The 26,568-nt window shown below is 35.9% G+C and overlaps 2 protein-coding genes across 2 annotated transcripts; both read right to left on the reverse strand.

The window, feature by feature from the left end:
• Positions 1-442: 442 nt before the first annotated feature.
• On the reverse strand, positions 443-8,206 carry LOC109056391 (toll-like receptor 2). The gene is made up of 5 exons (XM_042741157.1): positions 7,983-8,206; positions 6,285-6,365; positions 4,479-5,452; positions 2,796-3,972; positions 443-1,931 (listed from the first exon to the last, which is right to left on the reverse strand). The coding sequence occupies exons 3-5, from the start codon at positions 5,435-5,437 to the stop codon at positions 1,485-1,487; spliced, it is 2,583 nt and encodes an 860-aa protein (XP_042597091.1). The 5' UTR covers positions 5,438-5,452; positions 6,285-6,365; positions 7,983-8,206; the 3' UTR covers positions 443-1,484.
• A 1,361-nt stretch (positions 8,207-9,567) lies between these two features.
• Positions 9,568-25,824, reverse strand: LOC109056394 (semaphorin-7A-like). Its single transcript, XM_042741158.1, has 14 exons — positions 25,586-25,824; positions 22,705-22,844; positions 22,382-22,444; positions 21,637-21,732; positions 20,729-20,825; positions 19,958-20,065; positions 19,471-19,610; positions 19,211-19,386; positions 18,281-18,389; positions 16,345-16,546; positions 15,664-15,779; positions 15,210-15,382; positions 15,059-15,114; positions 9,568-12,707 (listed from the first exon to the last, which is right to left on the reverse strand). The coding sequence occupies exons 1-14, from the start codon at positions 25,662-25,664 to the stop codon at positions 12,361-12,363; spliced, it is 1,902 nt and encodes a 633-aa protein (XP_042597092.1). The 5' UTR covers positions 25,665-25,824; the 3' UTR covers positions 9,568-12,360.
• Positions 25,825-26,568: the final 744 nt, after the last annotated feature.

Below are 26,568 nucleotides of genomic sequence, written 5' to 3' on the forward strand. Positions count from 1 at the left end.
GTTATTGAAAACTATACTTTTAAAACATTTCTATTATTTTAAGGAAAAGAAATGTTAACTAAAATACATTTAAATATAAAATGTGTGTGTGTGTGTGTGTGTGTATATATATATATATATATATATATATATATATATATATATATATAGCCTATATATAATTTTATTTCAACTAGTTGCCATAACCTGAAGTACTAACATAACTAAATAAACTAAAACTAAATAATAATAAATGAAGACTATCATAGACATTTAAAACAAAAAACTAAACAAAACCAACACAATTACTAAAAGTAAAGCACAACCAGAAAATATAAAATTGAAAACTAAATTCAAAATATTAACGAAAACTGTAATATTATATCACTTAAAAAAAAAAAAACACTAAAGCAGTACCACCAACACCAACACATACAAAACAGTGATGACTAAACATCTGCCACATTTATTATCGCTCTGAATGTTTCCACTCAGAAAAATCATGTGAGAAGGTAAACATATAAGACTGCAAATTGGGTAACGTGATGTGTTATAGCTTCTTGTTTATTTGCAAGGATCCATCTGTTCAGTAAAATTAATTTTATGATTGATTGATTTACAACTAAATAGAGCAGACATAAAAACATCATTACTGGAGTTGAATGTGAAATAAGCTGTGGGGATATCAAACTCAGAGTGAGGAGCACAGGTTATGCTTAATCCAGATCATAAAGAATAATGGAATGACTGTGAAATTATATTCAAACTGCCTTGAGACAGAACATTGTGGTGCCAACCATTAATATAATTAATAAGATATACTTTCAAAGAGGCACAGTATAAGAAGGTTTTTTTTTTTTTTAGAAAAATGATACTATTTTATGTGGTAACCATGGCAACTTTATCTTACAATGATTTTCTCCTCCAAAATAAATCGAGCACATCTGTTTCTCCATCTGTCTATTCAGAGTCCTGCCATTACCATAAGTTTTTTTTTATTAAAACAAAGAAAGTATCACATTTTTTAATCACAAATTCACAGCTACAAAATACATTTATGTGTACACAAAATAGATGCATTTAAGTCTGGCAAAGAAAGGTAGAAAATGAATGTATAAAATATGAAAAGATTCTGTCTTTACAAAATAATTTTAAATGTTAAATATTTTCATTTAAATATATTAAAACATTATAATGACACTTACATACTGGCATAAGGTGTGGGAACAGTGTTGCAGTTCACTACCCTAATTAAGATAAGTATATACTTGCATACTAAAGTAAATAGAACTGTATTGATTGTCAGAGCATGTGGTTTGTCTACTTGTTTTTGCTCAATGACTGAACATATGAGTCAGAATGAGATTTTTCCAGTGAGTCAGACAAACTGGTTTAGACGAATCTTAACATCATTGCAGATTAATTACCATAATGCAAATCATATTCTGAATGTTGGGAAAACAACAGCTGCATGTTCTTTCTGGTCATCTCTGACACTGATAATCTTATTCATGTCCTTCAAGCAAGTTCTCTAAAGTTTGTTGACATCTATTAGAAGGCTCGTCACTGATTTGGTGGCCATCTTCATCTGTACCTGCAGAACTCCAGTCCTGTGGCAGATCAATCAGGGAAACAGACCTCACTGAAGACAGGCGGTTATGCAGGCTGGTCGTACGCTGTCTTATGATGTTTGGTTTGCCCAGAACACTCCTCAGCTGGACCCAGAAAAAGCTCTGTTCTGTTGGTTGCTGGGGCCACTCTAGGTAAGTTTTGGTATTGAGCATCCTTTTGAGCTTGCAAAATTTACTGGGAAGAGAAGTGGGGTCTATGGGCTCCTTCACAATCAGGATGACATCACTGAACGTCTTGCCAATGGCCCGCTGTTGGGCAAAGTAGAGCTCGTAGTTGCACCACTCGCTGTTCACAAAGTTCCGCGACAACACGAAGATTACCAATAACAAGAAAACATTTTAGGATGTGGTTTGGGAATTTATTAAATATTTCAGAACTTTAGATTATTTGTTCTTTCATTTATTAAAATAAAAGTTGTTCAAATAAAAGTAATTGTGAGGGATGTAACACAATAAGAAATAAAGTCACACTGTGCACACAAGCTGCAATTGCAACATATAAAAATACACTGTGTGATATAAAGTTACAAGTGTCAGATATGTTGAATGTTACAAAATATAGGCACACTGTGAAAGTTTCAGTTGTGAAATACACAACTGTTTAAATGTTTGGAGTTTTTTTTAAGGAAGTAAATATTTTTAATCAGCAAGGGTCAGTTGATCAAAAGTGACATTAAAGACTTTTACATTTGTGTACAAATTATTTCTATTTCAAATTAATTATTTCTATTCATCAAAGTATCCTGAAAAACAAATCACGGTTTCCATAAAAATGTTAAAAATAATACAAATGTTTTATGAGCATCAAATTAGCATATTAGAATCATTTATGAAAGATGAAATACTACATTTTAAAATATAATAAAATATGAATCAGTTGTTTAAAATTATTAAAGTTATTTTTTATCAAATAAATGTTGCCTTGGTGAAGTTAGGAGGCTTATCCTACCAACCCGAATTTTGAATGGTAGTGTATGATATGAATGTCATAGTTGAATGAGATATGAAGTCATAGTTATGGGAAATAATGTTGCAATTCTAAGATATATAATCACTTTGGTGATGGAAGTCTCCATTAAAAAAGATTTTGGAGAATCCTTGTTCCAATAATTTTAAGAATGGTGACATTGCATGTCTCTTTTGTAAACAGGCATCTTTGAAGAGCATAAATGTGTGTGGACACACCTTGCGACTATCTTCAATGTTGTCAATGATGTTGTCAATGATCCACTTCCCTGGAGTGAAGTCTCTTTCATGGATGCAGAGGCGGTAAGGAGGCTTAGAATTCTCTAGACAAGGGAGCAGCTGGTTTCGAACCCAGTCTGCATCCACATGGCTGTAAGAGATGAAAGCATGAAAGGTGTAGTCCACAGCTTGGCCTGAACCTTCTTTATGGGCCCTGTACCTAGCTCTGATGATCTGGTATGTAGCTTTTATGTACCATGGCACGTGAAAAATGTAGCACAGAAGCGTCAGAGCAAGGACAACGACTGACGTTGTTGACACGCAGATGATGATAATGAGTGTAATATTACAGGTTAAATGACCAGGGAAGTATTGTGATACCATTGTGTTCAGAAAACGCTCGGGATGGTAACACTTGTAGTTCTTTGGCCAGTCAGTGATGGTCACTTTGCCATTGCTTGTGGTTTCCTGTATGAAGGTATAGAGATCACAGGTACAGTGGTATGGGTTGTTGCCTGCAGTCAGGATGCGTAGGCTAGGCATGTCCTTAAAAGACGTCATGCTAACAAGTCCAAAGGAGTTCCCATCTAAAGCAAGCATCCTCAAGTATGGATTCCTCCAGCCGGAAGGGATGAACTTGATCTTGTTGCCACTGAGGAGAAGCTCAGTCAGATTCGATGCCTTATTAAAATAGTCCATGTCAAGCTGGTCTAGGCTGCTGTATGAAAGATCGAGGAAGCTTACAGAAGTGGGAAGGCACTTAAAACTGTCACTCATCAGACTATTATGATGCGCAATTACTTTGGTAATTGTCGGTCTCCAGGAACAGTCATGGTTTCCCATATATTGCAGCTGGTTGTGGCTCATATCGATTGTAGTCAGCTTGACAAAGTCTTTGGTAAGAGATGCCAAGTCACTGAGGCTGGTAAGTCGATTGCGACTGACATTGAAGATTTCAAGCTTGTGCAATGCGTTTCTAGTGTCACATAGTGGGTTATAAATATAACTGTCCCTCAGCTGGTTGTTAGAGATGTCCAGAAGCTCAAAACTTTTCATCTCCGGCCACGAGTCGCATGGCACGCTGTTGAAGTTCACATTCCATACAATGAATTGGCGGACATGATTGAGCCAGGTAAAGCTCCAGTCGAAGCGCATTATATCTGGATTACTGATGTCCCTGTAGAACAAAACAGTCACAATCTGAATCTGTATCTTAGTTACAAAAAAACAACAACAACTTAGTATATTAGTAGAGTATCTGGTAATATTTTTTAAGGTGTCCTTGTTACACGTTATGTGTACTTACTATTATAATAACAATAAGTTATAACTAGATGCAAGTAGCCAAGCCATAATCCTAACCCTAACCATATAGTAAGTACACGTAGTTAATTAATATTACTCAGTACTTAAATGACTAATTACACTGTAACAAGGACACCTTAAAATAAAGAGTAATCAAGTATCTTAATACAACATAATGGTAAAAGCAACAAATGTCATTTAAACCCGTTTTTGGGAAAAACTGAAAGAATCTAAAAGGATCTGGTTTTCAGTTCCTGAAATATGTTTTTTTTTTTTTTAATTGCATAAATTAAAAAAACACTAACATGAGGATAAATATTTAAACATTTAAAAAAAACAAAATCAACATTGAAAAATATAGTAGTTGATATAACTTACGAGAGCACCAGCTTTTCCAAGCTCAAGTTTGTTATACTGGATCCCTGTGTTCTGTTCTGTGAACGAGCAAAGTCGATGAACAGCAGTTCCAGGCCTTTGATTGAACTGATTTCCAAATTTACTAGAGCCATCCTCATAACTCCCTCATTGAATTTACCTCGATAGAAGATTAGGAGTTGAGTCTTTACATTCTGCAGGCCATTAAAAATATCATGTTTACCAGTATAGTACTGAAATTCAAAAAGGTTTCGGAATCGTAGCACATCAAAAGTCTTGTTTGCCAGATCTTTCAATATCATAGGAAGCATATCTGGTTTTTTGTCAAAAGCTATATCGAACCACAAGTTTTTTGTGTTGAGGTTGCTGAAATACCCAGGTTCATAACTTTTAAAACCAGTACCAGTTTTAATAGCAAACTTGTCCAATGAGATGTTCTTCAACACAAAAATATCATGGCTTCCCAAACTACTGACCAGCGGTCCACCAATGGACAGTACTTTTAACTGGGGGAAATTCCAAAAAGAAGCATCCAGAGATGCTCGTGTGTACAAATTATTGGACATGTCCAAAACCTTTAAATTTGTGAGCAGCTCAAGAGCTTTGAATGGAATTTCTGTCAGAGAGTTATTAAATAGGTTTAGATTCTCCAAAAAAATGTTTCCATGAAAGGCATCATCCACAATCAGAGAGATGTTGTTGAAATTAAGCTTGAGGACTCGCAGATGACTAAGTTTGAACAGATCTTGTTTGCTGATGACCTGTATGGTATTGAAAGACAGGTCGAGCTCTTCCAGAGAGACAGGCAGATTTGTTACAGGCACATGGTCCAGCCGTAGACCTTTACAGTCTGCTGAACGCCTATCAGGTGTTATTGTACAGGACTGATTGACTTTTGCTGGTTTAATGTGGACAACTGCCTGGAGGCTGAGAAGAAGAGCCAGTAAAACAAACATTCTCATGGGCTTTGCTTAGATCTGAAACAGAGGGTAGGGAAAAATATTTCCGTTATTAGCAACCCAACCTTGCAGTTTCAGTGTTTCAATTCATGTTATAATAGTAAGGATGCTTAATGATGTGGACGAGGTCCAGCAAGCAAATCAAGCTCAGAATTTACTTAAATATGCTGTGTTTACTGGAAAGGATGAGAAATGATTATAACCACAGTACAATTATATATGTAATAGCTATGTAAGAATGGCTGACAATGAGGAAATGAGGAAGAAGTTGGCAGACAATAAATGGTTTATTTCAGTTGTGAATCAGAAATACTGTCAGTTTACAGTGGTTGAGGAGAGGAATAGTTGAATAAAGTCATTATTTTTGTTTTCTTCATGTACAAAAAGTATTCTCGTCGCTTCGTAATGTTACGGTTGAATCACTGATGGCAGATGGATTATTCTGATGATGCTTTTCATACTTTCCTGAATTTTCAGTATTTCATTACTTTTTTCCTGTGTCATTCTATTTTATTACACATTACTTAATTTCTTCATTTCTGTTTGTTTCATTTTATTTGTATGTATGGATTACTTGGGTTTTTACAAACATCTGTTTCATGTCAACACCACCTTTAGAAATATATTTACTGAGAAAAATGGTGACATGTTCAATATTTATTTTACCCGCTGTATCTCAAAATCAATCCTAATGTTGAATCCTATGTAAATATGAAAATACGGCAAACATCTTGTTCAATAGTTATAGTTAAAGACTTTATTTATTATACATTGTTTCTTTACGCTATAAAAAAATCATATTGCATACCACAAATTAAAAAAATAAATAAAAATAGAAAGCACATTTTACCTTTTACATGTGAACCTGTAATTTTTCTATGTCTGGGTTTGTGGAAGAAGCAAGAATCCACAATAAACCATCCAACTTCATCTGCCGGAAAGAGTGATTAGTCAGTCGAAATGTCTTAAAGTCCTAATGAGAGTGCAATGCTCATGCACAGTAATAATTAGACACCTTTTGGCCATGTGACTTACTGCGCAAATCATTATTTCTGCCAAGGACAGAAAGAGGAAATTATTACCCTAAAGTAGCTCTGCCCTCTAGAACAGACCCTTCATTATTGTCTTAATTCCCTGCCGAGTTCCATTAAGTGATACAATGTTTCATCGGCAAAGCAGGATTTTAATTTTTTTCTTTTTGTTATTTTTTTTCTGTTTTCTGTAAAGGAGCGTGAGGACGGTTGCAACATGGCTTATTTCGTCAATCAGGAATGAGCTACAGTGATGATATTCAAACTGTAACATGCTCAATTAGCCCTTCATTCTTTCTGGAAGAATGACGACAATTTTCAAATATACAATTTTCATGGTAAAAAAATAAGTACGTAATTATTATTATTTTATTTTTTTATGATCAAAAATCAGTTTGAGTCTAATATGGACTTATTTCCTTCTCTCTCACCCTCTCTTTGTCACACACATACACACGCACACACACACTAAAGTCAGTTTCATAAAATAGTAGATTTGTAAGACTGATTTCCACTTGGTTAACTGCTTGTAAGTCAAAGTAGTTCTTAAGACACAGTCTTAATATAGTGGCTATGTTTATGCAACTGGCCCCAGTTCAGTAAACGTTAACAGTCGTAGGCTATTATCAAATTGAACTTGATTGTCTTGATTTTGATTCAATTCATATTTTGTAGTTCAAATTAATTGTAATAATTAACAAAAACGTTGTTACTTGAATGTTATTTTTTTTTTTTTTTCATTTACTATTCTTTGTTTTTATACAGCCAGTTTAGTTTAATGGCAGTTTAACTTATGACCCGTTATGGGTCAGTTGCAACATTTTTTTTTTGTCTGTTCAATTATAACTTGTATGTATATTTTCATATGAACACATATTACAGCAGTGTGTGTGGGTAGCTGACAGATGTGGCTTTTTTGTATAAAATGTGACTTTCCAATACAAAACATCGCTGAGAAAATAAAGAAAATGCAAAAATGGTTGCAACCGTCCCCACTCTCCCCTACAATCCTCAGCTATATTGTACTCCGGCAAACACAAAGTGTGTTTGACATAGAACTGTGGTTTGACCTGGTAAAAAACACATCTGAGGGGGTTAAGAGTTCAAGAAGAGTTCAAGCTCGCGAAAATTATGTTCAGCGATTGGTAGGATTAGGTTATATCGCACTGACACTAGAATAAATTTTGTGGCAATATAAACGAGCAGGTGGGAGAAAACAGTGTTTATAAAGCTGCTTCCGTACACCAGTATACGCTTAAATGTTTGACTAATTTAATAAACTTTTAAAGACAAACAAACGTACACTGGCAGCTAATACAAACACAGGTGGATTTTAGTTTAGTTACACACGGACCACAAATTAAGTCGGTAACTTAGCTAAGCTACATTTGCACATGACAGATATAAAGATGTTCTATTTCATAAACATTCGTTTTAATGATTCATGAATAAACCTTGTCGGAAGAAAACATATAGCATAGTGTATTTTTTTTATAATATGACAAAATAATGCTCACCTCTGTCGAGCTGAAAAAAGTTTCGAGTTTTCAAACTTTGCAAGTTGACTCTTTATAAAGTTGGTCCAGGCGTTCAGTGGCCCCTTTATGATAAATGTTCAGGGGAAGGTCGAGCACATCGTATCAGCTTTCAATGAACTCCTTCCTTCAGTCTCTGCTAAAACTGCAAGCCATGTCCCGCCCCGATTAATGGTTCACCTATGCAGCTGTAGTGAATGAAACAGAAACGGCAGTTCTGGGGAAAAGTCTCATTAAAGGGGTTAGACTACTACAGCAATGGATATTCTGTCATCATTTACTCACCCTCGTGACGTTCCAAACCTGTATGATTTTCTTCTTCTATGCAACACAAAAGAAGATATTTTGAAGAATGTTAAACGGCCAAAAGCTTTGGTTACCATTGACTTCCACTGTATGAAAAAGAATGACATTTCTAAAGATATCTACTTTTATGTTTCACTGACCTAAGAAGTCATACTGTACAATGACATGAGGGTCAAATGATGACAGAATTCCCATTTTTCTGTGAGCTATCCCTTTAAGTTTAAGGAGGTATATCCCTTTAAGTGCAACCTGATTTTTAGAATATAGTAAATTAAAATATAGTGATATAGTGAATTATAGAATATAGTGAATTAACTGTGATTCAGATTACTTTATCATATTGTATGTTTAAATATATATATTTATAGAGACTTTTTTCTTTTTGTTTTCAAACAAACAATTTAGCTTATGTGTAAATTGTTTGAAGTAGACAACTTAGTAACCAATTCAATTTAGAAATAGTGGGGTATACAGTGTTTTGCTTAGGTTTGGTTCTTCTCTCAGCATCTCTCAACAGGCATATGTTTGGAACAACATGAGGTTTAAAGGGTAGTCCACTCAAAACTAAAAATTTTGTCATCATTTACTCACCCTCATGTTATTCCAAAAATGTGTAACTGCTTCTTTTTTCTGGAATGGAAGTTAACTTTCTTCACAATATATTTCATGTGTGTGTGTTTTAAAGAAGAAAGAAGTGTAAACAAATAATGTGTAACAGATTTAACTTTTCATTGAACTACTCCTTAATAAATTATGGGAGAAATTTCATTTTGGGTGAACTGTTCCTACAAGGAACTGGTAGATCTGGGCTGCTAACACAAAGATAGCAGGGTTGATCCCAGAGCCCTGTACACCCTCAGGGTGTTAGAAGTCATTACAAGTACTGCACTCTTTGCCTTTGCCAAAGACATCTGCTAAATTAACATGTGACCACATGTTGAATGCCTATTGCCAAGGAAATTCCCTCATCGAGGTGCTTCTTGTGTAATAGCATGTTTTGTGCCATACTACAGCTTTTTGATTGTTTTAATGTACACTTTTACAGATCATTGGTGCATTTTTATTTTTTAATTTTTTTGCATGTTCCCTAATGTTTGAAGATGTTCTAATGATGTGAAAAGCAATATTTTACCACAAATTTCATGACAGGATTCTGCACCATGTACATGTTAAAATAGTAAAAACATGAACAAAAAAAAAAAAACATTTTATTTTATTGCTAAACAATAAAAAAACATACAGTAGATGTAGTAGTTTTTACATGTATTTTAATGCACATTTTCAGGGAAACATATTACATATACTGTATTTTACAATGTCTTCAATCCCTTTAGAAAACAATTGCTATGACTTTTGGTAACCAGTTATAAATATGAATTATTAAGTGCAAGCTTACACAACTGCAAGATGCTTTTGAGCAGTAAACCGTGCTGAGTGTCCCTACATGAGAAAACACTCCCTGCCACAAGTCTCGGGCGAAAAACACATAGGCATAGCAAATGACAGACAGACAATAAAAACACAATGGCCTTAAACTATCTTTGCAACACCAGTTACAGAGTAAAAAAATAATTCAAAAACATAACATGTAACAGTTGTTTACAGTTGTTACATTGTGTCATCTACATTGAAGGACCCTGTGTCACTTACACTGTCAGAAGTATTTTAGAGTGTGTGCGTGTGTCGGTGTGTATCTAGATACTGCTTTATGTGTGTCAAGAAAGGTAAACGTTTGGTTTCGAAGCACAGTGGAAAAGTTAGAAAAGCTCTTTGATGAAAATGACACAACATTGGTTTGGCACTACAGCGTTCCTTCATTTAGTGCAGTGTAGCACATTAGGCCAAGAGACAGAGGTACGAGTACACAGAGAGGGCGACAGCGCTGTGGCATTCAGCATGCATGCAAACAGAAGGTTACCATATGCTAGCATATATAGCTAATGCACTAATGTGTAAAGCAACAATGCAGTCAGTGCCTGGACTATTTACATGGCTTTCATTTATGACACTTAGGTTTGCCCAAACGTCAACCCAGAGATTCAAACGGAGCTAAAAAACAAAACAAAAACAGCTCCTTTTTAGTTTAGGATTGGCAGATTATGTCAACAGCAGAGCAAGAAACAGAGCGACATAATAACTACATAACTAAATACAAAAACAAAGTCACAACATCCATCATCTGAAAACAGAATGCACTTCTGGTTAATTAGTGATCAATTCCCTCATAACACCATTGTCCTGCTCCCAAAATTTAGCGAGGAAAGAACAAGGTTAAAGACAAAACTGGCATTTGGGGTCAGTTGCTCTGAGAGAGAAAGAGGGAGAAAAACAGAAATAATGGTGGGGTGCGTGTTGGGGTGCAGATGATGATTAGAAGTGTGCTAGAATGTTCTTGTATGAGCGTTTTTTACTTGCTCCATTTTGTAATGTGTATAAGATAACCACCCAAAAGTTTAATTGGCTGAAGTCATGATCAAATGAAATGTTATGAAGTAAAATGCTGACAGATTTACACTCTGAGCACCTTAGTGCAGGATGACTGTTTAGATCCATCAGGAATACTTCCTATTCCCATAGGCAGCAATGGTGAAGAACAGCATATGCAGAGCATTACAATTAAAACAACAGCATAATTAAGCCTCTGTACACTGCGATTACAAAATGCAATTCCATGTTACATGTACTGAAGCTTATTGACCGCAAAATGTAAAAATGTATTTTATGAGCATGAAAAGTACAGGCATCAAGGATGCAAGAGCATTTATGTCTGTTTGTTAAACACAGTGATGTACTGAGATAAACTTTAAAATCTGGTTATTATGAATTCTGGTTATTCTTCCTGTCCTCCACTGAGCAAAAGCAGTCGAATCTGTGTCAGTTTTGTATGGATTTGTTTTTTTAGTTCCCATTTCTAATTATGGTTGGTGGTGAGTGATTTTAAAACTTGCAAAACAGGTGCAAACTGTATGTCAGCTGTATATACTCCTGAAATCGTGCTGAAATAACATTCTGCATCAGGTCCATGACTCAGTGGAAAGACAAAGCCAGCAGATTCTGCAGGTTCTGCTCAGTTTGCAAGTTGTGCTTAGGATGTGACCCTTAAAGCTTAAAAAGGACTCATCCTTGTTTTAAGGCTTCAGAACTGTCCTAATGGCACACAATGGAAAAGTCGAAGGATTTATAACAGTATATTCATGTTTCAGCATGTACTCGCACATCTAATACATCTGTAGCAATTCTACATACCAACAAAAGAGTAACACTTTAAAATAAGGTTCAATTTGGTTAACTCATTAGGTAACATGAACTAAAAATGAACAGCATAAATGAATAAAATTTAATTTCTGCATACACTAATGCATCAGAAGTTGTTTAAATGAAGAAATGTTTTTTTTTACGTTTTTCAACTTTTTATAGTGTGCAGTCTGTCTAGTTAATGTATTATGAACAAACATGAATTGACAACGAATAATAGCACATTAAATGTTAAAAAATAGTAAATAAAACCTGGCTGCTAAATGCTGTAAAAATTCTTCATAGTTAGTTCATGATACCCTATTCTTAACTAATGTAACTGAACCTTTCTGAAAAGTGGTGTTACTAAGAAAACTAACCAAGAACTGATGTGGATTCCATGTCTGAGTGTAGTTAGCAAAGCAGTCCTCTGAAACATCTGAATGATGGCACTAACATTTTGCAAGCAATGTATTATGCGGTATAAATCTCATGTATTAGATATTGAATATACAGTATATAAGTCTAAACACTTTCAGGCTGATGACATAAAATAGTTCACTTACGTAAGTTAATGTTTTACATAACACTGAAGTTTGGTATGATAAAGCATTTTGCGAAATGAGACGATTTCAGGCATTTTCTCGGCCCTTTAAAGAAAATAATAAACTTGTGATTGCTCTGAATAAGAAACAAGAAACACAGTTTATACAGAGACCAGCTGCTCCCCTGCAGTTTAGTTGGACCGGCCTAGGTACTCATGCTCTGCTGACCTTAGTATTAAACTTGTTTCCTTTTGAGCCCCCAGGATTAATCGGATCTACAGGAGCCAGTGTGCCGTGGCAGCCAGCAGCAGAGCTGACCCCAGGGTGGAGGCTAGCGAGGTGCAGAGGGGCCCACCGTTGAACACCAGCTTGTAGGACACCACCTCCTGCTGCAGGCCACTCTCCTCCACCATGCAGCGGAACACGCCCTCCTTCAGAGGCAGGTCAGGGGTGGGCGCCAGCACACAGGAAGAGCCGGAGATGGTGCAAGGATATTGCTTGATGCAGTTGTCTTTCTCCCAGCGGTAAGTGGCATGATAGGAGTGCACGGGGCATGGTAGCAGTATGGGTCCATCTTTATCCACTAAAACCTGTTTGGGGATGGTGCTACGTGCCTTAGGAGCTGCAGCCCAGGATGACAGCAAATATCTTAGTGTGAATAAGTCATTTTGAATAAAAATACTTTAATTTTATATATACACTACTGTTCAAAAGGTTTGGATCCGTAAGATTTTTTGGAAGAAGTCTCTTATGCTCACTAAGGCTGAATTTATTTGACTTAAGTTCAGTAAAAATTGTAATATTATGAAAATTTTTACTTACTTTTTAAATTAGCCATGTAATTCAAACATATTTTCATGTAATTTATTCATGTGATGGCAAAGCTGAATTTTTTGAAAAGCTATTAATTCAGCCTTTAGTGTCATATGATCTAATATGCTGATTTAATATTCAAGAAACTTTATTATTATTATTATTATTATTGCTTTTATTAAGTTGACTTTATTAAGCCAACTTACTGAAATCCGATTTAAACTTCTTCTTCTTCTTCTTCTTCTTCTTCGACCAAATTTTATAGTGTATCTCCTCCTAGACTTTTAAAGCTACAACCACCACACTATAATACCTTTATATGCTATATCTTTTCAAACTGATCCGTTAGGATTACAGTTTTCATAAACCAGACCATCAAAACCACCTAAAATCCCATAGACTTTCATTGAGGGGGTGAAAACTTTTATACAATAAGACTTATGGTGTATTTAAGCTGTCTATTGCTATAGCAAAGCTTAACGACTCCCTACTGAAAAACAGCTAAAACCAGCCTAAGCTGATTGACTGCTTTGATTGGTCTCCCAAGCTGGGTTTAAAGTAGTTTTGGCCACTTTTTTTAGCATGCCAGACTGGTCTTAGCTGTTTTTTTTAGCTAACTGGTTTTAGCTGGATTAGCATAGAAACATGCTAACAACATGCTAGTTACTTGTTAATCATGCTAAAAACATGCCAACAAAATGCTAATATCTTGCTAACCATGTTAACAAATAGCTAACACCATGCTAGTAATGTGCTAATCATGCTAGAAACATGCTAGCAACTTGATAAACATGCTAGAAAAATGCTAACATCATGCTAGTAACATGCTTATCATGCTAGAATCATGCTACCAACATGCTACTAACTTGCTAATCATGTTAACAACATGCTAGTAACTTGATAATCATGCTATAAACATGCTAACAAAATGCTAGTAACTTGATAATCATGTTAACAACATGCTAGCAACTTGTTAAACATGTTAGAAACATATTAGCATAATGCTAGTAAAATGCTAATCATGCTAGAATCATGTTAGTCATGTTAGAATCATGCTAGCAACATGCTAGTAACTTGCTAAATATGTTAACAACATGTTAGTAGCTTGATAATCATGCTAATAACATACTAGTAAAATGCAAATCATGCTAGTAATATGCTAATCATGCTACTAATGCTAACAACAGGCTAGTAACATGCTAATCATGCTAACAACATGTTAGAAACATGATAACAACATGCTAGTAACTTGTTTATCATGTTAACAACATGCTAGTAACATGCTAATCATTGTAACATGCTAGTAACATGCTAATCATGTTAGAAACATGCTAGTAACATGCTAACAATGTGTTAGTAAAAATGCTATGCTAATCATATTAAAAACATGCCTTCAACATGCTAGTGACTTGCTAATCATGTTATCTATCTATCTTTGACAGACTGTATTGCCATTAAAACATTCAAACTTTAAGCTTTTAAAACTATTTTAAACTTTAAACTATTTCAGATTGAAAACCATCAAACTAAAAACTTTTTTAAACTTTCTAAACTTTTCGAATGTTTTCAAACTTTCTGGTCTGGCTTTCTCGAGCCAACTTAAAGTTTGTCTTGACAAACTTTTTTATCTAGTTGTTATTATTTTTATTATAATTTCCGGAAACAATTGTGTTGCTTAACACATTTAAAAAGAAAATTCAGGATTCTTTGATTAATAGAAAGTTTAAAAGAACAGCATTTATCTGAAATACAATTTTGGTAACAATGTAAAAGTATTTATTTTATTATTTTACATTTATTTTAAATGTCTTTGTTGTATATGACTGGTAATTTGTGTCTCTTCTGAACACAGAAAACTTGCTCTACAAGATTTCATTTTTTTAAATACTAGGGTTCTAGGTGTTTATTGTTCTATCATTTGTAAAGAAGATTCTCTAAAAGCAATTTTCACTGGCATTAAACCCTGTTAGGTCAGCAAACTCCAGAACAAATATTTTTATGTCAAACAGGAAAATACAAACTATATATAGAATAAGTCCAAAACATGGATTCAGTGGGAATTTGGGAAGAAGAAGAATTTGAAACTGTTAAATAGTGCTAAAAGTGTTCAGAGATGCAGACATAATACTTCACGTTTAGAAGTCTTTTTGAACAACCTACCTGTAGCATAGCCACAGACCGAGGCATTGGAGTGGTCAAGGGTCTGAACAAGGGTTCTGATTTCAAAAAGGGAGAACAGAAAAATTGTTTACCTTAGCAGGAAAAACAGTAATGTATTATTGTGTTGGGATATTTGTGAGTCCATATGTACCCAGTGCTAATGTTGTAGTTTGGTGGGATTGCAGTGCATTTCTTCTTGGACACATCCCACGCACAATATGGATCTCGTGAAAGGATGCATTCCTGGCAGCTGGCTCCGTAACGACCACAATCAGCCAGAGGGACGCGCTGCACCTCAAGATCTGTGCCAATATAGAGATGACCCTGGCACAAAGTAGAATACAGAGGTGAAAAGTGCCATCTGGATCCTATCAAACACTCTTTCAAATATCTATGTGTACAGTCATTAAATTACTTTCTGATTGTAAAGTAGAAATAGTGATTGAAAGCTAAATATATTACAGTGGAATAATATAGGACATATTATTCCACGGGAATATATATGCTTTCAATCACTATTTAATGACCATACAATCAGAAACCACTGGAAGCTAAAATTGGCCTGTTTTAAAGTGAATTAGCTTATTTAAAATGTGGGCCTCTACCTTTTTAGAGTCAATGGCCATGTTGATAATGGGACTATCATCATGGAATAAAGAGTACTGTGCTATGATAAAAGCTCCTTCTATAGTATGCAGCACCTTCAGGACTTTTCCCTTCTCTGTAAAGGAGACACAGGAAAAATAGCATTGGAAAAGACACAAAAAGAATAACAAAATGAGATTAAAATATATGGGATGCAAGATATTGGTGCCATATACAGTATAATATTTGTTGAAAGTAGAGATTTTTATTTATTTATTGGTATTACTCAGTATAATATTATATAATATAATCCATTATATCCATTTACTATATAATAATGGATATTTAATAGTTCTGCTCATTTCCAATAATTTTAGATTACCTTTGCTGCATCTTACACATATTACTTTTCAAAAATACTAAAAAAAAATTAAAAACATTGTTAAATGTAATCTTTAGCTAATCTTAAAACAAATATCCATTTTCTATGAATTCATATATTGTAATGCCTAAATTCCCTTGTAGCATTTAAAAGTGATGATTTCAGTTAGACATAGTTTATTTTTATTTATTTAGGCAAAATAGAATAGAAAATTAAAATCAGCTATTTGTCTGTCAATCAAAATTCCAATACTGGTGTAGCTTGCAAAAATACACAATTTTAGTGCTATTTTAAAGCAATTCTCTGCAATTCACAGTACCTGTGGCCAGATAAATGATGCTGTAGTGTTCATCATTGACAGCCAAGACTGTGTCTGCCACGATATGTGTGAAGTGGTCTTGAACTGGGAGGTCTAGAGGAGCTTCGTCGACCGGGATGATCATGTCCTCAATCTCAGGGTGATCCTTGATCACAGTCAGGATCTTTTGGTTATGAGCCTGGGTGTTATTCCTAAAGGCACACTGGATAAAGGTGAACCATAAAAATTAAGAATCAGGCTGTGCCTTTGTTTTGTAGATAGAGAATTTAATAAATGCTCAGAATGTAATCATACTGTACAGTCGTGGCCAAAAGTTTTGAGAATTACATAAATATTCGTTTTCAAAAAGTTTGCTGCTAAACTGCTTTTAGATCTTTGTTTCAGTTGTTTCTGTGATGTACTGAAATATAATTACAAGCACTTCATACGTTTCAAAGGCTTTTATCGACAATTACATGACATTTTTGCAAAGAGTCATTATTTGCAGTGTTGGCCCTTCTTTTTCAGGACCTCTGCAATTCGACTGGGCATGCTCTCAATCAACTTCTGGGCCAAATCCTGACTGATAGCAACCCATTCTTTCATAATAACTTCTTGGAGTTTGTCAGAATTAGTGGGTTTTTGCTACACTCCACCCGCCTCTTGAGGATTGACCACAAGTTCTCAATGGGATTAAGATCTGGGGAGTTTCAAGGCCATGGACCCAAAATTTCAACATTCTGGTTCCCCGGCCACTTAGTTATCACTTTTGCCTCCATCGTGCTCCATCGTGCTGGAAAATGCATTGTTCTTCACCAAACTGTTGTTGGATTGGTTGGAAGAAGGTGCTGTTGGAGGGTGTTTTTTGGTACCATTCTTTATTCATGGCTGTGTTTTTTTGGGCAGAATTGTGAGTGAGCCCACTCCCTTGGATGAGAAGCAACCCCACACATGAATGGTGTCAGGATGCTTTACTGTTGGCATGACACAGGACTGATGGTAGCGCTCACCTTTTCTTCTCCGGACAAGCCTTTTTCCAGATGCCCCAAACAATCGGAAAGGGGCTTCATCTGAGAATATGACTTTGCCCCAGTCCCTCGGCAGTCCATTCACTATACTTTTCTGCAGAAGATCAATCTGTCCCTGATGTTTTTTTTTTTTTGGAGAGAAGTGGCTTCTTTGCTGCCCTTCTTGACACCAGGCCATCTTCCAAAAGTCTTCTGCCTCACTGTGCGTGCAGATGCGCACACATCTGCCTGCTGCCCATCCTGAGCAAGCTCTGCACTGGTGGTACTCCGATCCCGCAGCTGAATCCTCTTTAGGAGATGATCCTGGCGCTTGCTGGACTTTCTTGGATGCCCTGAAGCCTTCTTTACAAGAATTGAACCTCTTTCCTTGAAGTTCTTGATGAACCTATAAGTTTGATTTAGGTGCAATCTTAGTAGCCACAATATCCTTGCCTGTGAAGCCATTTTTATGCACCGCAATGATGGCTGCACGTGTTTCTTTGCAGGTCACCATGGTTAACAATGGAAAGAACAATGATTTCAAGCATCACCCTCCTTTTAACATGTCAAGTCTGTCATTCTAACCCAATCAGCCTGACATAATGATCTCCAGCCTTGTGCTCGTCAACATTCTCACCTGAGTTAACAAGATGATTACTGAAATGATCTCAGCAGGTCCTTTAATGACAGCAATGTAATGCAGTGGAAAGGTTTTTTTGGGATTAAATTAATTTTCATGGCAAAGAAGGACTATGCAATTCATCTGATCACTCTTCATAACATTCTGGAGTATATGCAAATTGCTATTATAAAAACTTAAGCAGCAACTTTTCCAATTACCAATATTTATGTAATTCTCAAAACTTTTGGCCACGACTGTATATATAACAACATGACTGTCTGCTGGCACATAATTTTGCCTTTGACTGGTTAATGTTTCAGTGTTGTACCGTTCCAGGACGGGGAGTTGACAAAGGTGAGTTGTAACCTTTCAGTTTGGATGTAGAAAAGGCTCGGTCAATGTCTTCAATGGAGTAGGCACACACTACAGTGGTGTTCCTGTGGAAATACATAAATGTGGAAATGGATCTTTAAGGAATAATTCAAGACAATTTTTGCAAGTTGTTCTGAATTATGGACTTCTGTTTTGGCCAGAAGTGAATGATGGATTTGTTTTTAACAGGATTCTCTGGTGAGCAAGTGATGCAATGTTTTTCTTCTCCAAATCTGTTTCGATACAACAAACATTTTGGATGGCCTGAGGGTGAGTAAATGTTTAGCTAATTTTCATTCTCGTGTGAATTATTGCTTTAATCAGTTACAGATAAATGTAATGAGTCAAGTACAGCCGCAATGTACAGACATTAAAATTCTGGTTAGTACAGATAAAATGATCATTATTTTTATGTTTTGACCAATAATTATTTACTATACTTAAAAATAAATAAATTAAATTAAATAAAAAACAAAATATAAATTTGGTTGTTTCAAATTAAATAAGTGTATTTAGGATCCCCAACATTATAATGAACAGTATGAAAAACGGATATTATTCAGAGATCTGCTAAAGATTACATTTACCAGTGTTATTAAGTAGTGAAAAATCAGTGTGCACTAAACATGCATTAAATTTCGAAGATCGAACCAATACTAAATTAAAAAATAAAAAATTTAATATTGATTGATATGGTACCAATATTTGTATATACCTTTTAAAAAAGTAAGCTTGAAGTGAGCACAACAGACATTGTTTTTATCAATGTTTTGAGCATCTATGGGGATGTATTTTTGGTGTATGATGTAGTCTTGCTGAAGGCTTTATTTCAGCAGCCTGATGTCAAATGTCTTCCTAATCACTTTTTGACTTCCCATCTGCTTACCAAGCATTGGAGAAGATGCCGTATATCAACCCAGTGCGTTGATGAGAGGACAGAACGAAAGCTTGCTTGAAGCTGTTGTACTGTACAGGAGTTCCAGCTTTCCCACACATTACACGTGCCTTTAGGAACGTAGTCCAGGAGTTAGGCAGCACATTCTGAAGCCCTCCCTCATCAACCTGAGCCACAGATGCAAAGGTTATCAGAAACCTAGAGTCCTCACAGCAGTGTATATGAAGCAAGAATGCATAAAAGATTGTTACCATGCAGACTCGCCCTATGCGAGCCCTGTATGGCTCTTCATCTAGACTGGCTGTACTGTTGACCTCACTGAAGAAGAAATAGATCTCATCTTTGAGTTTCTCTGTGTGTGGTATCACAGCGGCTCCTGCAAACTGGGGATCTGAGGGAGATGGTGAGAGCAAATTGATTATTTTCAAAGACTCAAACTTGCATTAGCCTTGGAACCTATACCTTGGTTGAAATTGGATTTTTTAATGTTTAAAATGTCTTCTCCTTTCTCATGTTAATATGCAGAGATTTAATTTGTCATTTGTGAGTTGAATTCACCAAAACTGTAAACACTGTGGTGCTGCTATCAATACTCCAGAATTTTCAAACCAACTCTGTTTTACAGTACTTTACTGTAACAGATTAAATAGTAAGCTGACATAGCACATGTGAATCCATTAGTTCAGTCCATCATGAAAATCTTTGCTAATGCAGTTTAGATAACAACTGTCAACTCACTGTGTAACCATTTATTCTCTGTCTTCAGCTGCTTTTTGGAGCCATATGTGCGACTGATAGAGCCAGTCTGTCCTGCAACCGCTGACAGAGCAGAATACAGATTCCCATCTAAATGAGGAGAGAGAGATAAGTATATCCATCAGCCAAATCTCTGTGACTACAGCTCTGTCAAATCAAAGATTCCCTTAAACTTTGATTCAAATTTAGCAATGTTTGCAATACTTTGATACTCAAACTAAAAAAGAGGCCTGTGAATGCACACACAAAGCAATTTCATGGCAGCGCTGCTTCTACTTCCTTCTGACTGACAGTTAGAGACATTGTTGAGACATTCAACTTCTTGTTGACCTTTCAGCTCTGCAGTCCTCACATGGCATATAAAATACTCAGTTTTGTACTTGACATTTAGAACTTTAAAGAGGAGGTCGAGAGCTCTCTTTGTCATATACTACAGGGATTCTTGTTTTTTTTGAAAGTTATTCTTTTATTTCATCTACTACATGGTATATTTTCAGTAGAGAACTGACAAGTTTTGATGTGCTGAGCCTATAATGCATTGTTTATAACAAATGGATCTCTGTTCTCTGAGGGATGTCATTTATGTCAGGCCAGAGAATAAAATTCATTAAAAGTTACATTATAGTCTGATGCACTTAAATACCTATCAAAATGAAGGAACTAAATGAAAAATTTGAACAAGTAACATTCTCTTTCGTCTTCCTTGCATTATATCCTTTCTTTTGCCTTTCTCCATTCCCCTCCTCTTTCTACCTGCTGACAGACTGATGGAGCGCTGAGAAGGGAAAGGTGCCAAGATGTTAGACGCTGCTGTTTCCTCCGGCATGTCCATCAATAAACTGTCATTTACCTGGGTGAGAGAGATGATGTGATTATTCACTACTTCTTAGGCTTTTCATTAAAAAACAGCATAGGCACTGTAGCACTTGTAGAAATCAGGCCACTTTTTAGCAGAAAAGATGCTGAAGACTTTTTTCTATAATCTTATTCATACACTAAATGTGTGTCCCACATTTCAGGATGTCAAACTCTCATTTTATTGTATTGCTTTCCATTCTGTCTGGTTTTCATTCTAAGGAAACTGTTAAATGGTTGGGTTATAAATCACACCCACGGCAGAGACACACTAAGGTTATGAAAATGTGCACAATAATACAGAAGCAGTTAAATAAATAGCCTGAAAAAACCAAAATCATCTTATCTTGCACCTACCTGCAATCCACATAAAATGCTAAAGCGATTGAAACAACTTACATTTCAAATGTAATTTCAAAATAATAAATCATACAATATTATTTAAGGGATTGTGAAATGTCTGCATTAAGCAGTTGTGGTGTGCATGTTTTTTTTTTCTTTTTCATTTTTCTTTTCATTTCTGCAATTAGAGAATAGTATGGCCTTCCTGTTTCTCAAACAGTTGAGCACTGCACTGGCAACACCAAAGTCAAGGGTTTGATTCTCAAGGAAAGCAAGAATTGGTTAAATGTGTCCTCTGAATGCAGTCTAAGATGCTTTGCCAAATGCATGCAAATATAGACACTAACAAAGAAAGACACATCTTAATCTTAAACACTTTTGTGGTTTGCTTACAGATGGAGTTTAAATTGCTTCAGGACTGAGATAGTTTCATACAGTATATAATGGTAGGTAAGGCGTCTTACCAGGAGCCAACATTTAGGAGCTCCTGCTCTTGTCCCACACACCACGAACGAATCACCAACTCTCTCAATTACTGTGATGAAATTAGCACACTCTTGCTGCAGAAAGATAAAAGAACACAATATGTGTCAATGCAAAACATATAGACATCATATATTATAAATTAAAAAAATAGATATAGTTCCTAAACACAGTATGTCATCCAGTCTGGACATTTTTACTTTTGTCTATACTAAACTGGATTTTGTGGACATAATCAAGTTTGTTTTTCAGAATGATCGACTTAACAACTCCTATCCACCATCTTTATTTAGATATTTAAAGAAGCCCTTCACTAATCAGTTGGCTGTCTGTGCCATTACCCTTAAAAAATAGCCTCATTCAGTCAACTCTGAGTGATGAACTGCTCATCATGGATGACTATTTCTGTATATGTTGAACCAGGGCAGTGAATCCAGCCAGGCTCCAGCTTGCATAATGAGGGGCGTGTGGGAAACATGTTCACAAATGTTCTGATTACAGTTTCAGAATTCTGTATTTATTCTAGTCCAGCTAAACCTGATGAGTGTAATTCACTCAGAGGGTTTATGAGAAACAGATAAGTGGACACTAGTCATTTCTTGTGGTTAGATTTGTGAGTGCACTGAATCACTAGGCTTAAATGAGTCGAGATAATCCTATTCTCACAAGCAACTTGAGGTCTGAATTGACCGAATATTGTGAGATTGAGAAATTTGTTTGTCTTACCTTCCATGCTGGTGATTTAGATACACACGTCTCTTTTGCATTCTCATCCATTACCGCATGGATCTGTGAGCACATCAAAAACATACTAATCATGCCGCCTTGCATACATAATAATGTAGCAATTGTTCTCATCATGTTAATGCTATATCCTCCTTGGCAAGAAATGCAAGTAATCGTTTCAGAGAGCCTCCATTATAAAGCATTGTTCTGCTCCATAAATAATAGCATATTTTTGCTACTTACTGAGTACCAGCTATCTAGGTCAGGATTTAGAGCAGTGATAGATCTACTTTGGCTCCAGGTTATTGTGTCAGCCCCCCTACCTGCGTGTCATGCACTCCTTTATCACTGAAGGTGAGCTTATAGATGACCCCTTGGCCCCCCACATACAGGATATCAGTTTCCTGTTGGTGGTAAACCGTTGTGTAGTTCTCCGGTTTCATGAAGCGAAACCGAGGTGACTCTATAGAGAAATTGACAGAAATGCAGTGTATAAAACATTTTCTGGCAGTCTTTAAATGTATATATACACATGCTGCAGAAATAAATAATGTGTGACTACGAAAATAGTGGTTCTGAACAGGAGGGTTGCAATTCAAAAAAGGGTCACAGGGAAGAACTATGCAAAATGCAAATAATAAATTTCAATTAAACATAAAAATATGTATAGTTAGGATAGCAAAATAAATAAGCTTTTTATATGAGATCATTTAAATGCATTAAATGCTCCATGTATCTTTTGTTGTTGAGATAAAAAGCTGTGCATCCAAACTCTAAGCTAATATTAACTGAATATTTGAAACAGTGTTGCAACCAATGTATACATTAAAGAAATATTTCATTTAAAGATTTATTCACCCAGAGGCCATCAAAAATATAGATGAGTTGGATACTTCATCAGAACAGATTTGGAAAAATTTAGCATTACATCACTTGCTTGCCAGTGAATCCTCTGGGTGCAGTCAGAAAGAGAGTTCAAACAGTTGATAAAAAAAATGATCCACAAATAATCCAGTCCATCAGTTATCAAAGTGAGTCAACTGTGAATTGAAAAGTTTCATGTTTGTAAAAAAACATATCCATCATTAAGATGCTTCTTGCGAAATTAAAACTAGTCCATGCTTCAGCCAGTGAAAAAGTGCGTCACCTGTTGTCCTCCCAAATTAAAATCCACCAACATCTTTGTTTAGAATTGTTTTGGTCTGTTTACATTTGATCTGTGCATATTTCAGACTGATTCAGACAAGACACATTTTCTTCACTGGAGAAAGCAATATTAAGGCTTATGGACACATATTTTAGATGGAAGCAATGGTTTTTAAGTTAAAAACGTCTTAAAGATGGATTCAAATATGCAGTTTTTTACTTCACAGAATGTTAATTTATGTTGTGTGCATTACTTGTGGATTATTGTGATGCTTATCAGCTATTTGGACTCTTATTCTATCCAAATCTGTTCAGATGAAGAAAAACTCATCTACATCTTGGATGAACTATTCCTTGAACAAGACTATCAGTTTTCCTTTTCAGCCAGTTCTGTGTAAATCATTTTGCATATTGTTGGAGTTATGCACTTACTAAATGTACGTTAAACATTTTCATTGTAAAATGGGTTTTGGAGCAAAATCAGTTGAGATCTAAATTATCTAAATTATCAATTTAAATGCCAAAGCCACTTTAGTGGGTGTTTTTCATCTGACCTAAATGAAGAAAACGGTCAAATCTGGTTGTCAGGGGCAACAGTTATGTAAAACTACAAATAATTTCCACTACATTCTATAAAGGCGGGAATTTGTGATTATTTGATAAAACTAACATGTTGCAACAGGTGTTTGTCTCGTCTTGCGCTGGTAGAGATTTCATCTTAACAACTCGCTATTCGAAGCGGGGGCTGGCGAGGTCGAAAAAGCCTGCAGACCAGTCTGATCCGGTTTCTATTTGCATACGGGTTTTTTTTTCTTTCTTTTTTTCATAGCACAGTAGTCTACTTTAGTTTATGAGATTATTTGTCTCGCCATCGCATCCTTCGTGATTTCAGGGAATACGTGCGCTGAATTGAGGATTCGGGGAAGCGTCGTTGTCCATGGTGCTGAAGTGGGCGCTCAAGCCCTACAAGCTCATTGGAGACTCATAAAGGTCTTTCTCGCTTCATCCTCATATCTGTAATTGTGAGTGGTTTTAGTGTCACGTAATACTGAGGGCGATGACCGTGAGACGTGATGTTTTCAAATAAACACTTGTGAATCGCATGACCCATATTGGCAGTATCGACATAGGAGACTGAGAACGTGCTTTGATTAGATAATAGTGGTAGGTTTCGTGGAATTTTCCATGGGCTATTCTCTTCTGCGAGTGTTTTTTTCCTTGCATCGCATGTTGTGCCCTGAGTCTTGGAAATGCATCAGTTGCTGCAGTGCCATCATTCCCGTTAGCTCGCGCACCTGCATTGCAGCTCTGTAGACTGCGTCCTATGATTTTCTTAAATCAAATCCACTTGCAGCGTATTCTACACTAAAACTGGGTTGAAAATCAGCAACGTCATTCAATGCTTTTACAAGTTTACTTTGAAAGCGAATGGTTATTTCAGAAAATTACGTATTCTGTAGCCTCCAGGAAGATTCAGGAGCTTGTTAACTCATACATCCCAAGCAGACTACTCGCTCTTTAACAACATTATACTAACATGTCTTAAAGATATGTTACTATGGATACACAGTCAAAAATCCTTCCAGCATCCTTGTATGAACCTTCGGTTAGATACGTTCAGTTAGAATGTTGGCTCCATCACTATTTGCTTAATTTGTGTACAGTATCAGTACTTAATGCGTTGCGTTTACTGTATTTTTATCATTGTAGTTTAATAAAGGCGTATGAACTCTTAACCATGATTTATACCACATATACGTCATAAAGTGAAGTCATGACGTGCATATGAACCTCAATCGGTTTTTGTTTTCAAAACCGCAATGTAAAGCAATCAGTGGCCTGCTTCCATTTACTAACAATGTGATCTGACTTCTGTTTCTTATATCCTAATGGAATTGGAAGTCTTACTACGCAGCAGTTTTATTTTTCCCGAGGGGAAAATAAGATTAGCAATTTATGCTTTAGTAAGGATAAACATCAGAGACTGAGAACGAGAAAATTCCAGAACTCTCCTCATATGCAGACTAACTATTGCACCTAAGAAAAATAAAGTCTTACCCATTACGGTGAATTTCAGCCGAGGTGATTTTTCGGCCAAAACCGCTGAGAAAAGAGTCGCCAGTATGAGCAAATTCATGTTGTTCCGCGATGCTTTAACTGGAGTGACGCCACGGTACTAAAAGTCTCGTTTTAGATTAAGACTGGTGTTGTTTTGCAGAAGTGCGCGTGTGATAAGCGGGCGCTGCCTGTCCCTCACCAGACCTCTTTGAGAATCTGAAGGCTAATTGCCTTCACGTCACACCTTCTGAAAGAGAGAGAATGGAGCGAGCAGACATGCGCTCACAACAGCGATCACACGGATTGACATCTTTAGATAAAACTAAACACTTTTTCATTTATTTGTTTACATGCAATGCATTGTGAATAGTGTATTTCACTGTAATACACTTAAGCTTGTAGATCTCGTAGACACTAAATATGTCTTACAATTTATCATAGTTAAAGTTATCATAGTTTACATGTAGGGGTGTAGCAATGACATTTAAATAATGTAATGGTATTGCACCAAACAATTTTGGGTGCAAAAAAGTAACCAAAAAAAAAAAAAATGCCCTGTACGATTAAACTAATCTAATACCGCTGTTGCGAAGGGAAATTAAATGAAAAGTATTGATTGTGGCATTCAATTTAGATCTGCTCAAGTTGTCCCTAGAGTTTTGTTCAGTGCATGCACTCACTGACTGAATTCCGCGCTCTCACAGAGTGCAGTTGTATGTACTAAGAGATTGTAGACATTGATTATAATGGGAATTTTTGAGAGTATTTAAATAAATAGTTCACCCACTTTAATAAATTACTTACCCTCATGTTGTTCCAAACCCATAAGAACTTTGTTCATCTTTGGAGCACAAATTAAGATATTTTTGATGAAATCTGAGAGCTCTCTGACCCTCTATAGACAGCAAGGGAACTACCACGATTAAGGCACAGAAATGTAGTAAGGAAATCACTAAAATAGTCCATGTGACATCAGTGGTTCA

This window comes from Cyprinus carpio, chromosome B16 (assembly GCF_018340385.1).
Source record: "Cyprinus carpio isolate SPL01 chromosome B16, ASM1834038v1, whole genome shotgun sequence".
NCBI classification, from domain to species: Eukaryota; Metazoa; Chordata; class Actinopteri; order Cypriniformes; family Cyprinidae; genus Cyprinus; species Cyprinus carpio.

Bases quoted from the DNA above. Each gene is read 5' to 3' on its own strand.
- LOC109056391 (XM_042741157.1), bottom strand. From the start codon at position 5,437: ATGAGAATGTTTGTTTTACTGGCTCTTCTTCTCAGCCTCCAGGCAGTT. The intron at 3,973-4,478 runs GTAAGTTATATC...TTTGTTCTACAG, and splicing joins TTGGAAAAGCTGGTGCTCTC to GGACATCAGTAATCCAGATA. The intron at 1,932-2,795 runs GTGTGTCCACAC...TTCTTGTTATTG, and splicing joins ACATTGAAGATAGTCGCAAG to GTAATCTTCGTGTTGTCGCG.
- LOC109056394 (XM_042741158.1), bottom strand. From the start codon at position 25,664: ATGAATTTGCTCATACTGGCGACTCTTTTCTCAGCGGTTTTGGCCGAA. The intron at 22,445-22,704 runs GTAGGGGGGCTG...ATGTGCTCACAG, and splicing joins AAGGAGTGCATGACACGCAG to ATCCATGCGGTAATGGATGA. The intron at 16,547-18,280 runs GTACAACACTGA...ACCTTTATCCAG, and splicing joins CAACTCCCCGTCCTGGAACG to TGTGCCTTTAGGAATAACAC.